The sequence below is a fragment of the Leucoraja erinacea genome, unplaced genomic scaffold (assembly GCF_028641065.1).
Source record: "Leucoraja erinacea ecotype New England unplaced genomic scaffold, Leri_hhj_1 Leri_64S, whole genome shotgun sequence".
Taxonomy (NCBI): Eukaryota; Metazoa; Chordata; class Chondrichthyes; order Rajiformes; family Rajidae; genus Leucoraja; species Leucoraja erinaceus.
The window spans coordinates 371,389-387,665 of NW_026576564.1; the positions used below are offsets into that span (position 1 = coordinate 371,389).

The 16,277-nt window shown below is 47.4% G+C and overlaps 1 protein-coding gene across 4 annotated transcripts in view; it reads right to left on the reverse strand.

Moving 5' to 3' along the window:
- Positions 1-16,277, reverse strand: part of nipblb (NIPBL cohesin loading factor b) — a 333,312-nt gene that overhangs the window by 243,011 nt on the left and 74,024 nt on the right. For all 4 annotated transcript variants that reach the window (XM_055631095.1, XM_055631096.1, XM_055631094.1 and 1 more), the window contains exon 3: positions 6,949-7,114. In XM_055631095.1, the coding sequence (XP_055487070.1) occupies positions 6,949-7,114 (166 nt within the window). The remainder of the gene's footprint in view (positions 1-6,948; positions 7,115-16,277) is intronic.

A 16,277-nucleotide genomic window follows, 5' to 3' on the forward strand; every position in this document is an offset into this window, starting at 1 on the left:
ATGGAGCAGCCAGAATCTCTGGATGGAAGAAATTGGGTGACGTTTCGGGTAGAGACCCTTCTTTAGTGTTTTTAGATTAATTTAAAGATACAGCATGGAAACAGGCTCTTCGGCCCACTGAATCCATGCCGACCACCGATCACCCATACACTAGTTCTATCCCACACATTAGCGACGTAAATCATGTCAAGAGTGTTTTATTCGATCATGTCCCAGTTAGAACAATGAAATCCTTGCAGCAGCACAACAGAATATATAAACATAGAACTCTGTAAACAATGTTAAAAACGAGAAAACAAAACAGTGTATATTTATACACACACACACACACAATTTCCCTCCTGGGATTAATAAAGTTCTATCGTATAGTATTGTGTAAGTTAGGAAGGAACTGCAGATGCTGGTTTAAACTAAAGATAGACACAACAAGCTGGAGTAACTCAACAGGTCAGACAGAATCTCTGGACAAAAAGAAAATATTAAGTTTTGGGTTGGGTCTGAAAAAGGTTCCTGCACACCTTTGGAATGTGGAAGGAAACAAGAGCACCCGGAGAAAACCCATGTGATCAAAGGGAAAAGGAGCAAACTCCATACAGACTGCACCCATATTCAGGATCAATTCCGGGTCTCTGGCAATTTTAGGCAGCAACATTATGGTGAATGTACTGCCCCATAGTCTCGAACTGAATTAAAACATACAGTAGCTGTAATGGGGGACATTGCGTCACTTGGAGATTTAAGACTGAAAGTGGATAGTTCCTCTTTTTTTAGTAACCAAAGTTATCACCGTATAATTTTTTGTGTGTTGAAAATAAAATACAGTGGCACAGCTGGTGGATTTGCTGCCACACGCCAGACATCTGTGTTCGATCCTGTTCTCGGGTACTGTCTGTGTTCAATTTGCACATTCTCCCTACAAACATGTAGGTTTCCTCCCACATCCAAAAGATGCATGGGCTTTGTAGGTTAACTTGTCTCTGTAAAATTGCCCCTAATGTGTAGGAAGTGAGTGAGGAAAGTGGGATAACAGAACTTATCCCATTCACATCTTTTCACACAGAGAGTGGTGAATCTCTGGAACTCTCTGCCACAGAGGGTAGTTGAGGCCAGTTCATTGGCTATATTTAAGAGGGAGTTAGATGTGGCCCTTGTGGCTAAGGGGATCAGGGGGTATGGAGAGAAGGCAGGTACGGGTTACTGAGTTGGATGATCAGCCATGATCATATTGAATGGCGGTGCAGGCTCGAAGGGCCGAATGGCCTACTCCTGCACCTAATTTCTATGTTTCTATGTTATGTGAATGGGTTGACAAAAATGCTAGAGAAACTCAACTGGTGAGGCAGCATCTATGGAGCGAAGGTAATAGGCGACGTTTTGGGCCGAGACCCTTCTTCAGACTGATGCGAGGGTGGGGGGGGGGTGGGAAGAAGAAAGGTAGAGGCGGAGACAGTGGGCTGAGGGAGAGCTGGGAAGCGGAGGAGGAAGCCGGGACTTCCTGAAATTGGAGAAGTCAATTTTCATACCGCTGGGGTGTAAACTGCCCCAGCAAAATAAGAGGTGCTGCTCCTCCAATTTACGGTGGGTCTCACTCTGGCCATGGAGGAGCCTCAGGACAGAAAGGTCGGATTCGGAATAGGAGGGTGAGTTGAAGTTCTGAGCCACCAGGAGATGAGGTTGGTTATTGCGAACCGAGCGGACGTGTTGGGCAAAGCATTCGCCAAGCCTAAGCTTGGTCTCACCGATGTAGAGCAGCTGACACCTAGAGCAATGGATGAGGTTGGAGGAGGTGCAGATGAACCTCTGCCGCACCTGGAAAGACGGATTGGGTCCTTGAATGGAGTCAAGGGGGGAGGTAAAGTGACAAGTGTAGCATTTTCTGTGGTTACAAGGGAAAATGCCAGGAGAGGTGGTGGTTTGGGTGGGAAGGGACGAAATGACCAAGGAGTTATGGAGGGAACGGTCTCTGCGGAAAGCCGACAAGGGAGGAGATGGGAAGATGTGGCCAATGGTGGGATCCCGTTGGTAGACAAAGCTGGAGAAAATCAGCGGATGAGGCAGCGTTTATGGAGAGAAGGAATAGGCGAAGTTTCGGGTTGAGACCAGGGCCGGATTAAGATGAAGAGAGGTCCTAAACTGTTCGACTTGTAAGGGCCCCCCCCCCCCTCCTCATGCCCCACCCCACGACTAGAGGAAGATGGTCCACCAGATTGACACCGATTTACGGCCGAGCGTGGCCAATGGGATAAGGGGCTGGAAAGCGGTGTTTTATTTATTTATTTATTGCCAGTGCTGGTGTCGAGTTATCGGCTTAAAACACTATTATTCTGAAATGGAGGGCAAGGAAAATTATTGAAGGGTTGTTCAGAGATGACAATGCGTTGTGACAGCATATGTAAGAAAGGCCTATGACAGTGTCAACAATATCATACACCTTGCAGGGCTCTCACTTAATTTTTTTTCTCTGTTGTCAGCCGGGTAACCTTGGCAGTTTTTTAGTTGCCAAATGACAGTTTAGGTGGTCATTTACAGAGTTTAGGTGGCTTGCATGGCACGTGCGATAATGTGCTTGGATGAAGTGCGTAGTTACCAGTCGGAATTATGCTCAATGACGCATTCACATATTATTTCTGCTTCAAATAAAGTCACAAACTAAACATATTCACCAATCAAGACATGATATATACCACAATGACATGCAGCAAAATTACAATACAGAATCTCAACTCTTTTTACACGTTGCAATGAATACAATTTCTATTATTTCTTTCCACTTCCAAACAAAAATGTGGTTGGATTATTCAGCGTATGATCAACCTCGGTGAGACCAAGAGTAGGCTTGGCGATCGCTTTGCACAACACCTCCACTCAGTTCGCAATAACCAACCTGATCTCCCGGTGGCTCAACACTTCAACTCCTATTCCCATTCCGAATCCGACCTTTCTGTCCTGGGCCTCCTCCATGGCCAGAGTGAGGCCCACCGCATATTGGAGGAGCAGCACCTCATATTTGCTTGGGTAGTTTACACCCCAGCGGTATGCACATTGGCTTCTCTAATTTCAGGTAGTCCTTGCTTTCTCCCTCCTTCCCCTCCCATTCCCAGCTCTCCCACAGCCTATTGTCTCATAGAAACATAGAAACATAGAAATTAGGTGCAGGAGTAGGCCATTCGGCCCTTCGAGCCTGCACCGCCATTTAATATGATCATGGCTGATCATCCAACTCAGTATCCCGTACCTGCCTTTTCTCCATACCCTCTGATCCCCTTGGCCACAAGGGCCACATCTAACTCCCTCTTAAATATAGCCAATGAACTGGCCTCAACTACCCTCTGTGGCAGAGAGTTCCAGAGATTCACCACTCTCTGTGTGAAAAAAGTTCTCCTCATCTCGGTTTTAAAGGATTTCCCCCTTATCCTTAAGCTGTGACCCCTTGTCCTGGACTTCCCCAACATCGGAAACAATCTTCTTAAAACACTATTATTCTGAAATGGAGGGTAAGGAAAATTATTGAAGGGTTGTTCAGAGATTACAATGCGTTGTGACAGCATATGTAAGAAAGGCATAAAAGTCTCCGCCTCTTCCTTTCTTTTTCATGTCATCCCCCCCCCCCCCCCCCCCCCCCCCCCCCGACATCAATCTGAAGAAGGGTATCGACCCGAAGCGTCGTCTATTCCTTCGCTCCACAGATGCTGCCTTACCCGCTGATTTTCTTCAGCTTTTTTGTCTACCAATGGGATCCCACCACTGGCCATATCTTCCCATCTCCTCCCCTGTTGGCTTTCCGCAGAGACCGCTCCCTCCGTAACTCCCTGGTCAATTCATCCCTTCCCACTCAAACAACCCCCTCTCCTGGCACTTTCCCTTGCAACCACAGGAAATGCCACACATGTCGTTTTAATTAAGTTCAATACTATGGCGCTGTACATTGGGCATAAAGTTGCTGCCTAAAAGTGCCAGAGACCCGGAATTGATCCTGAATATGGGTGCTGTTTGTATGAAGTTTGCTCCTTTTCCCCTTTATCGCATGGGTTTTCTCTGGGTGCTCTTGTTTCCTTCCACATTCCAAAGGTGTGCAGGAACCTATTTCAGACCCAACCCAAAACGTAATATTTTCCTTTTGTCCAGAGATTCTGTCTGGTCTGTTGAGTTACTCCAGCTTTTTGTGTCTATCCCACACACACGATACTATATGATAGAACTTTATTAATCCCAGGAGGGAAATTGTCCATGACCCCCTTGCCTCCACAGATGGAAGCTTGGAGAGGGCGCAGAAGAGGTTTACCAGACACTGCTTGGTTTAGAGGGTATTATTGCCGGACACCGCCTCTACTTCCTGAGAAGACTACGGAGATTCGGTATGTCAGAGAGGATTCTCTTCGACTTCCACGAGTGCACAGTAGAGAGTATACTGACTGGTCGCATCATGGCCTGGATCGGCAACTTGAACATCCAGGAGCGGAAAAGATTGCAAAAAGTTGTGAACACTGCCCCGTCCATTACCAGCTCTGACCTCTCCACCATCAAAGAGATTTATCGAAGTCGCTGCCTCAAAAATGCAGCCAACATCATCAAAGACCCACACCATCCTGGCCACACACTCATTTCATCACTGCCATCGGGAAGAAGGTACAGGAGCCTGAAAACTGTAACGTCCAGGTTCAGGAACAGCTTCTTCCCGACAGCCATCAGCTGATAAAACACGACAACAAATAAGCTCTGACCTACAACAGACTATTATTATTATTGCACTTTATTTGTTTGTTTATTGAGTATGTGTGATTGTGTATATAGTCACACTGAACTTTGTTTTCTCCCGTTATGTACTATGTTTGCATATTCTGTTGTGCTGCAGCAAGTAAGAATTTCATAGCCCTATCTGGGACATATGGCAATAATACACTCTTGACAAGATACAAGATACATTTATTTGTCACATGTACCAATTGGTACAGTGAAATGTGTGGTCGCCATACAGCCATACGAATAATAAAGAGCACTCAACATGATAGACAAACATGGATTGTTTTTTATGAAGTCAGAGACTGAAGATGGACGAAAGAAGTTTATAAAATTAGAGGTGTGTAAGGTGAGAGTCCTCACCCCCAACCCAACTTACTTGATCCACATGCTATCATCTGCAGCTTTACACGACTTCCGCTTTAATCCACTACAAAACGCACTCTAATAATTTCTCACTGCTTCTTTGCAAATGTCCCAAACCCACTACTTCTATCACCTTGAAATAACACCCCAGTCTTACAAACCTGATTCAATTTTCAGAGGTGATGATGATTATGAGGATAGGGCAGTGAATGTTGTTTATATAAGATCTAGGTAAACTTTTGACATATTCAAAATGTGCTTTGGTACAATGTAACTGACAGCTATTTTTTATATTTATGGGTTTTGACCACTGGATTAAATGTCATCAATGCTATTAAATAGCATCTTGTAACATCAGGGCCATTATTATTTGTACAACACAATTGAACATGATGTCCAAGCTAAGATAATCTAATTGACAAACAGAGTATTAAAAAAATGGATAAAGTATATTACACAAAAGGCAATGAACCCCAAATAACAATCAAGTTAATGGCAATAAGCGAGTTCAGTATTCGGACTCCTCATGCCCAGGTCAGAAGTCACCTGCGATAAACACTCGCGACAGCTGCGTTGCTGCATGTACACAGATCCGCACCCCATCCGCAGCCAGGATCAAACCAGAGCCCCCACCCGAGTGTCCCATCCCTGTCCAACTGCAGCGGCCCAGGCCCACCGCCAGCGTGGAGAAGCGCCAACTCCAGCCCAACTCTGCCTGTCCCATCGGGCCAACCGACAGCCCCGGACCGACAGGACACCGGCCCACCGCAGCAGCAGCCCAGGCCCACAGAAAGCACGGAGAAGAAACGCCAACTCCAGCTCAACTCTGCCTGTCCCGCCGGGTCAACCGACAGCCCTGGCTGACGGGCCCGGAGCAGTGGAGTTAGCGCTTCTTCTCCGCGCTGGCTGCAAGCCCGGGCCGCCACTGCAATGGATCGGCACCCCACCAGTCCAGGGCCACCCTGGACATCAACGGCCGCCCCCGGACAGGGATGGGACATCCGGGACGACCCAGCAGCAGCTCAACAGCGCCGGAGACCCGGGCCCGACAACGACCACGGAACGCAGGTCTGCATCCATGCAGCAGCACAGTCGCCGAGATTGTTTATCGCGGGTGACCCCTGACAAATCCCATGATTCCTTGCATTTTTCGGAATACTGAACTCGCTTATACTAGGAAATGCAGGTGGCTGCAATAAGGAACACAAAAAGCTATGACTCAGCGGGTGAGGCAGCATCTCTGGAGAGAAGAAATGGGCGACGTTTCAGGCCGAGACCCTTCTTCAGACTGATGTCAGGGGAGAGGGCGGAACAAAGTTAGAATGTAGGTGGAGACAGTAAGACTAGCGGGAGAACTAGGAAGGGGAAGCGGATGGAGAGAGAAAGCAAGGAATATCTGAAGTTAGAGAAGTCAATGTTTATACCGTTGGGGTGTAAACTACCCAAGCGAAATATGAGGTGCTGTTCCTCCAATTTGTGCTGGGCCTCACTCTGACAATGGAAGAGGCCCAGGACAGAAAGGTCAGATTGGGAATGGGAAGGGGAGTAGAAGTGCTGAGCCAACAGGAGACCATCGATTTAAACCAGCATCTGCAGTTCTTTCTTACACAGACACCCAAGATCTGATTATACATCATTATACACCAGAAATGCAAACAGTTTTCCCTTTGTTGCAGATTTCCAACAACAGAATATTTATTTCTATTCGAACCATTAAAAACACAAGCATTGGTGACTAAAACACTCATTCGTCATGCTTATGCTGTGCCAACCTGGCATACACACTCTGCAATAATACATTTCCAACAACCTCTGCTATTCGGAAAATAACACAATCATACTCACATGTGATCTGTGGAGACTTGACTGAGGCTATGTACTAACTGCGTGACAAGACTCTCATCTCGACAGCCCATGAGGCAGTTTACATCTTCGGCAATTCTCCCTCCAAACAACAAGCTTTTGGTAGTGGTAGCTGGTAGTGGAGAGGGAAGTGGAAGCTGATTCAGTACTGTTTGGAGAAAAAGAACAAGTATTCAGATTTCTTATAGCAACAAAACTAAGTTATAGTTAAAAAGCATTTTAACTGCAGGACAACTGAGCATTTATCAAAACTTCAGCAATAGTCTCAAATTTGGTGGCTTCAGAGGAATGTTCCTTGTGCTCACATGCTTTATCTGCTTTTCACACTATCCATTTCTACACCTCGAGACTGGTAACTAACAGTAATTAAGGTCATATTCACCTTTCACAGCCGTTATTAAGCAATGCATTGCACTTCTTCCAGTTTGAAGGGAGCTTAAATGCACAATTCTGTCTATCAAGACTCAAATTTAGATCTATAAACAGTGCAACAGTTCACTGCCAATCTACTTTAATAGACAAAATCTCTGGTTGCTATAAATGGCCAATTACAAAATTGAACTGCAATTTTTAAAAGTGATGCCATTGACAGATCAACTGTACATAATGCATGATTTTCAATACGCATCTTAATTAGGGAAAAGGGGAAACGTAAATTATTAAACAGAATCAGTGTCATTCAGCCCATCTATCAATGCCGACCATGATGCCCATCAATCTAGTTTCATTAGACCAATTAAAACCCCAAAATATTACAATGCAAAGCAAATCTGGAGATCCTATTATATGGGACACAAGAGAAGGGAAAAGAAAGTTGGTCTTTACTGAAAGAGGTATGCAGTACAAACACCAGTGTGTTGCTGCAACTTTACAAGTTCCTGGTGAGCCCGCAATGGAATACAATGCAGTTATGGCTCCAAATTTAAGGCAGGTTCTAATAAAACTCGAATTATCCACTATTCAGAAATTGTGAAGGTTCAGTATTTAGTTTATATTTATGGTGGGGCCCAGGTTCTGACATGCCCCATCCACTCACCAGAGTCCCATTCCACTACTCTCTTTAAACTCATCGATTCTATTGGCCTCGCACCTTTGAATCTTAACTCGTTCTGTTTCCCAACGCCCATCAAATTTTACCACCTAAAATGTTACTGTATAACATATTTTTAAAAAGTCAATGTACACAGAAATAATAGTCCGATACCAACAAACTCTCGAGGATGTTGGATTAACACAATTTGATTGTCCTTGATTTAGAAGCAATGTAGAGTAATGTCACAAGGGTGAATCCAGACATGAAAGAGTTGACATATGAGGAAAGGTCGAACAGGTTAGGCTTAATACCGAGGACCTTCAGAGATCATGGATCTTAGGAATTCTCTACCCAAGGAGGGTGGAAACCAAATATCTACAGCCAAAATAGATGGAGGAGAAAATGGGAAAATGGTTGATGCTAAATATGCATCGCTCATCAACTTATTAAATTGCAGACAAATGCTGCTCCTATTGCCATCATAGGTTTAGGTTTTGTGTCATGTGTACCGAGGTACAGTGAAAAGCTTTGTTCGCATACTCTCCAATCCAATCAGGTAATACTATACAGAAATACAATCAAGCTAAACGTGGTTACAATGGGAAAAGAAAGAGTGCACAATATATTTCTCAGCATTGTAGCACACTAGTTCCAGAGACTAAGACCAGTGGTGGTGAATCAGACCGTACCCTAGCTTATGAAAGGACTGTTCAGAGGCCTGATAACAGAGGGAAAGAAGCTGTTCTTCAGTCGGTGGCAATCACTTTTGGCCCCTTGTATCTTCTGCATCATGGGAGCAGGGAGAGGAATAGCCAGGGTGGGACTAATCCTTGACGATGTTTGCCGCGTTTCTGTGGCAACATGAAATGTAGATAGAGTCAATCGTGGGAATTCTGATCTGTGAGATGAACTGGCTAACGTCCACAACTCTTGGCAGAGCAATTCCCAAACCAACGATGCATCCGTAAACGTTTGTAAGAGTCACTGGAAACATGTTAAATCTCCTCAGTCTTCCTAGGTGTTCAATGCGGTTGCTCCAGCAGCGTGACCAGGTACGTGGGTGCCTGGCAACGTATTTCAGGCTCCTAGAACTCTACGTTAGAAAAAGCTTGTATCACAAGTATTCTTTAACCTTTCCCCCTCACCTTAAGCCTATGATTTAATATTTGACAATGTTGAGTATTTCACATTTCCACCCTGGAAAAAGACTAACCATATACCCTATCTATGCCTGCCCCACACATTGGAAAATTGGACCACATGGTTGTGCTCCTTCCTCCAGTGTTTAGGCAATGACTGAAGAGCGCAGCTCCAGCGGTGAGGATTGTACAGAGCTGGTCAAGGGATGCAGTAGACGGTAGACTGACTGATGTTCAAGGATGTAGCAAACAGACCTGATCAAATACACCATGGTTGTTACTGGCTTCATAAGGAAATGTTTGGTGGAATGTGTTCCCACCAAGACTATGACTGTTGGGGTCCCTCTACGCAGGGATTCTCCCCCTCTACATTGGGGACCTGGGGTGGAGGATAATGCACCAAGGTGTTCCCTGCAACCCGTTTCTCTCGCGGTTCACAGACTCGCCAGTCGCCTGCCACTTTTGCGGGCTGGAAGAGTCTGTGTAACACGTGTAACCATATAACCATATAACAATTACAGCACGGAAACAGGCCATTTCGACCCTTCTAGTCCGTGCCGAACACATAATCTCCCCTAGTCCCATATACCTGCGCTCAGACCATAACCCTCCATTCCCTTCCCATCCATATAACTATCCAATTTATTTTTAAATGATAAAAACGAACCTGCATCCACCACCTTCACTGGAAGCTCATTCCACACAGCTACCACTCTCTGAGTAAAGAAGTTCCCCCTCATGTTACCCCTAAACTTCAGTCCCTTAATTCTCAAGTCGTCCCCTTGTTTGAATCTTCCCTACTCTCAGTGGGAAAAGCTTTTCCACGTCAACTCTGTCTATCCCTCTCATCATTTTAAAAACCTCTATCAAGTCCCCCCTTAACCTTCTGCGCTCCAAAGAATAAAGCCCTAACTTGTTCAACCTTTCAAACATGGAGTGTGTGAGGCTGCAGCCACTGTTTGAATACCTAAAGGGGCTGCTCCTTGCCTTCTGGCTGCACTTTTCACCCACCATCCTCATCTTTGGACACCCTGTGCGTAGGGGAGAGGGTAAGGCTAAAGATGGTTGGGTTGTTCCTGGGCCTGGCCAAGCTGGCCATCAGCGAGTCACGGCGCCAGGCGGTGGAGGGCTGTACCCGAGCCGGCTGCCTGCCCCGGGGTTACGTCCGTGCCCGGGTGGGGTTAGAATGGGAATACGCCCTGTCCGTCCAGCGGGGCCTGTGGACTTCGGAAGCGGCCGATTCGGAAACTCCAAGCAGCAGTGTGCTCCTCCGTTCCGATGCCAGAGTTTTGATCATCCCGGCGAGGGGGCCTGTACAGCGGACCATCCATAGCGGCGACTGTGGGGGGTTCTAGGCCCCGACTACGGGTGAACAAAGAGGAAGATGACTGAACTTTGTCTTCCATCACAGTGAGAAATGCTGATCCCACACTGGTGGATGTTTATGTTGTATTCTATTGAGTATTGTGTTCTTTTTATTCATGTGGCTGTATGGTAACTCAAATTTCACTGTACCAATTGGTGCATGTGACAATACATGTGAACTTGTGGCGGTCCCTGGATATTAGGCGACTCCCTGGGTCATCCCCCTCAACACTTGAGGGACAGGGATGGTGGTCTGCCCATCGGTTTCCGATTCCTGCTCGGGAATGACCTGCCTGGCGTCTAGCCTTTTCCTAACCTTGTCCAGGCCACCACATTGGTGATCCCGACGTTCATCACGCATCGTGATGGACCAGAACCTCCACGCCGTAGCGCTGAAGCTCCCAACTTTGTGGACCGAAGAGCCTGACATCTGGTTCCAGCAGGCAGAGGTAGTTTGCTTTGTGGGGGGGGGGGTGACGGTGGATGAAACTAAGTACTATCACATCATCGGCGCTCTTGACCAGGCGACTGCGAGGCGAGTAAAACCTTATCTCAGCGCACCCCCGCCCCAGCAGCTAACAAATATGTGGGCCTCAAGCCAGGGCTCGAAATTAGCGGTTGCCCTACAGTCCTACCGTGCAACCTAAAAGCCGTGCCATTTTGCCCGGCTTGGCAAGCACCCGGGACACCTATCGTTTAATTCTGAGCGGGCCCCCTCTCTATCTCTCTTTCTCTCAGTCACTCTCCGTCTCCGCCCGCCACCAGTATCCGTGTCCAGGCCGCCGGATCTCCGCTCTCTCCTCATCTTCCGGCACGGCAAGCCGCCTTACACATGCACACTGCCACGGCCTGCACATCTTCCCCCTCCACATGCGCACAACCACGGCCAGCACCAAAGACCCTATAGCGAGGATCTTTGGCCAGCACAGGGCTCAAAATTAGCGGTTTCCTGGGTGCCACTGACCACTCAAAGTGCCGCCGGGCAACCTAAACACCGTGTCATTTTGCCCGGCTTGGCAACCAGATACTGGTTTGTACCGAAGATAGACACAAAAAACTAGAGTAACTCCGCGTGTCAGGCAGAATCTCTGGAGATAAGGAACGCAACGTTTTGTTGCAGCGGTGACTGCTGTATTGCGTGGGCAAGATACTAGGTGCGGGGTGAGGAAGGGTCGGAGCGAATGACGGGCCCCGCACAGCGGCTCCATCTCCTCCCGCCCCCCGCTCGCCCTGATAGAGGCCGCTGCTTGCAAATCCGCTAACAGCGTTTTCAAAACAATCCCTCCCACACGCCGAGGCAGGGAGGGTTTGTTTTGAAAGCGCCGTTAGCGAATTTGCAAGCAGAGGCACATATCAGGGCGGGTGGAGGGCGGGAGGAGGAGGTGATGGAGCCGCTATCGTGGCCGCTGCTGCCGCTGTTCGGGGCCCGTCATTCGCTCCGACCCTTCCGAAGCATCTGCACCAAAGATACTATAGCTATAGGATCTTTGAGCTGAACCACTCGGCCCCGCACCTTGCTGTTGGCTGGCGGAGGAGGGAGGCGGTGGCGACGAGTTCCCAACAGCCAAGGCAGCGGGGCGATGTTGTCCGAGGAGCGCTGACCCTCCTTCCTCCATACCTCGCCCTCCTTCGCTCTCTCTCTCTCTCTCTCTCACTCTCTCCACCCCACCCCCTTATCCTGGGACCCCTCCTCTCCATCCTGCACTGATCCCCATTCCCGCCTCTATTCAGTCCTCACTGACATCCCCTGTGCTCCCCCCCCTAATCTACTCATCCTGCGCTGATCACCCTATCCACCTCGCATTGATTCTCCTGCCACCCCCCCCCCCCCCCATCCATCCTACACTGGTTCCCCAATTCACCCTGTACTTACCCCTTTCCCATCCTGCACTTCTCCATCCATCCTGTACTGATCCCCCATCCATCCTGTACTAATCCACGCATTCATCCCATACTGACCCACCCTTCATTTACCCTGCACCTTCCCCTCATTCATCCTGTAGTGATCCCCCAATCATCCTGCACAAACCCTCCAATCCACACTGTACTGACCCCCACCCCCCCCCATCCATCCTGTACTGACCCTCCCATTCAAGAAGAATGGAGGGAATAGTCTGAAGAAGGGTCTCGACCCGAAACATTGCCTATTTCCTTCGCTCCATAGATGCTGCCTCACCCGCTGAATTTCTCCAGCACTTTTGCCTACCCTCATCCATCCCGTACTGAGCCCCCCCATTCAACACCAGACATCCCCCGTGCTCTCCCCTCACAATTTTACCTACTCCAACCAACACATACTAATTACCTGCCTCATTCCATCCATTCTGCACCGACTGCCTTCTACCCCCCCCCCCCCCCCCCCCCCCCCCCCCCCCCCACTGGCCATCTATTCACCCCGCACTGATTCACCCCCCCCTCCCTGACCCTATTGTCCTGGGAATGTCTTCAGAGCGAACATTTGATAATGGAATGCAATCAAATGTGTTTTAATTCCCAATGTTATTATTTGTTTTAATCCATGAAGATGGATTAATTAAATTGTGAACACGTGAAACATTAAAACCGCAGTGCTCAATTGTCACTGCTACCGTTGACACGTTATTACAGAATTCAATTTAACAACAAATCAATGCTCTTAATATGGAGTATCAGTACTGTTATTTAATGAGCAACATTCACAACTATACGTACGCATATATGTTACCATGGTCCAGGATTTATTGACACAGGTTGATCATACGCTGAATAATCCAACCATATTTTTGTTTGGAAGTGGAAAGAGCTAATAGAAATTGCATTAACTGCAATGTGTAAAGAGAGTTGAGATACTGTCTTATAATTTTGCTGCATGTCATTGTGGGATATATCATGTCTTGATTGGTGAATATGTTTAGTTTGTGACTTTATTTGAAGCAGAAATAATATGTGAATGCTTCATTGAGCATAATTCCGACTGGTAACTACGCACTTCATCCGAGCACATTATCGCACGCGTCATGCAAGCCGTCTTAAATGACCACCTAAACTGTCATTTGGCAACCTAAAAAGCTGGCAACAGGGAAAAAAAGTGAAGTGAGAGCCCTGCAGCACATCATCGGCCGTGGTTGTGCGCATGTGCCGCCCTGCACTTGCGCACTGCCACTGCCACTGCAACTGCTCGGCGTCGGCCACTTTCTCCCTCCCTTTGCATTGTGGGAGATCTGGCTGCCATTGCTGTCCGGTCACCGCCTCGCCGCGACCGCTGAAAACCAACGCAGAATCACTCACTGGAGCTGGAGTAAATCCCTGGAGTAACTCTTGCTTCTTGGTTTCCTGGTCCTCCAAATATATTCCAAATGGAATTTAAACAAGAGTGGACCCACCACCACCAAACTCCAAACTCTGAAAAATAACACCCTATTGCATTTTATCTGTTCATTTATTGTGTACTAGACCAAGTGCAGACCCGTTGGGTCAGTTGACCCAACAAGCAAAAATGTCATTGTCCTATCTGGGACACATGACAATAAAACTCTGTTGTCTCTTGACTTGGACTTAAACAAAAAAGGGATCTTGGGGGAAAAAAGAGCTACCTTAAATTTAATTGCATCTGGTTGTGTACCTATAGTAGGGTGAAGACTATTCCATGCTTTAATTGTGCGGGGGAACTCCATGCAGAAGCCAGCATCTCTGGATAGAAGAAATTGGGTGACGTTTAGAGACCCGGATAGAGGCCCTTCTTTAGATTTCCTCTAGTTTTAGTGTTTTTAGTTTAATTTAAAGATACAGCGTGGAAACAGGCCCTTCGGCCCACCGAGTCCACGCCGACCACCGATCACCCGTACACTAATTCTGTCCCAAACATCAGCGACGCAAGTCAAGGGTGTTTTATTCTCTCACGTTCCAGTAGAACAATGAAATCCAGCAGCACAACAGAATATGTAAACATAGTACTCTGTAAACACGGTTATAAACGAGAAAACAAAAGTGTATTATATATGAATATATAACTATACACACACACACACACACACACACAATTTCCCTCCTAGGATTAATAAAGTTCTATCGTATAGTATCGTGTGTGTAAGAAGGAACTGCAGATGCTGGTTTAAACTGAAGAGACACAAAAAGCTGGAGTAACTCAACAGGTCAGACAGAATCTCTGGACAAAAGGAGAATATTTTGGGTTGGGTTGGGTCTGAAAAAGGTTCCTGCACACCTTTGGAATGTGGAAGGAAACAAGAGCACCCGGAGAAAACCCATGTGATCAAAGGGAAAGGGAGCAAACTGCATACAGACAGCACCCATATTCAGGATCAATTCCAGGTCTCTGGCAATTTTAAGCAGCAACTTTATGGCCAATGTACTGCCCTATTGTCTTGAACTGAATTAAAACATATAGTAGCTGTAAAGGGGGACTTTGCGTCACTTAGAGATTTAAGACTGAAAATGGATAGTTTCTTTTTTTTAAGTAACCAAAAGTTATCAACGTATAATTTTTTGTGTGTTGGAAAATAAAATATAGTGGCACAGCTGGTGGACTTGCTGCCTCACACGCCAGAGATCCGTGTTTGATCATGTCCTCGGGCATTGTCTGTGTTGAATTTGCACATTCTCCCTGCAAGCCTCCCACATCCCAAAGACGCATTTGTTTTGTAGGTTAACTTGTCTCTGTAAAATTGCCCCTAATGTGTAGGGAGTGGGTGAGAAAAGCGGGATAACAGAATAGAACTGTGTGAATGGGTAGACAAAAATGTTGGAGAAACTCAGCACGCGAGGCAGCATCTATGGAGCGAAGGAAATAGGCGACATTGATTGATGTCGGGGGGGAGGGGGGATGACATGAAAAAGAAAGGAAGAGGCGGAGACAATAGGCTGTGGGAGAGCTGGGAATGGGAGGGGAAGGGGCGAGAAAGCAAGGACTACCTGAAATTAGAGAAGCCAATGTTCATACCGCTGGGGTGTAAACTGCCCAAGCAAAATATGAGGTGCTGCTTCTCCAAATTACGGTGGGCCTCACTCTGGCCATGGAGGAGGCCCAGGACAGAAAGATCGGATTTGGAATGGGAGGGGGAGTTGAAGTGCTGAGCCACCGGGAGATCAGGTTGGTTATGGCGAACCGAGCGGAGGTGTTGTACAAAGTGATCGCCAAGCCTACGCTTGGTCTCACCGATGTAGAGCAGCTGACACCTAGAGCAGCGGATGCAACAGATGAGGTTGGAGGAGGTGCAGGTGAACCTCTGCCGCACCTGGAAAGACGGTTTGGGTCCTTGCCTGGAGTCAAGTGGGGAGGTAAAGCGACAAGTGTAGCATTTCCTGCAGTTGCAAGGGAAAGTGCCAGGAGAGGGGGTCGTTTGGGTGGGAAGGTACGAATTTACCAGGGAGTTACGGAGGGAGCGGTCTCTGCGGAAAGCCGACGGAAGGAGATGGGATGATGTGGCCAGTGGTGAGATCCCGTTGGTGGACAAAGCTGGAGAAAATCAGCGGGTAAGGCAGCATCTATGGAGCGAAGGAATAGGCGACGTTTCGATCTGAGACCCTTCTTCAGACTGATGTCGGGAAGGGGTCGGGAAAAAGAAAGGAAGAGGCAGAGATAGTAGGCTGTGGGAGAGCTGAGAATGGGAGGGGATGGAGGGAGAAAGCAAGGACTACCTACAATTGGAGAAGCCAATGTTCATACCGCAGGGGTGTAAACTACCCAAGCGAAATATGAGGTGCTGTTCCTCCTATTTGCTGTAGGCCTCACTCTGGCCATGGAGGAGGCCCAGGACAGAAAGGTCGGATTCGGAATG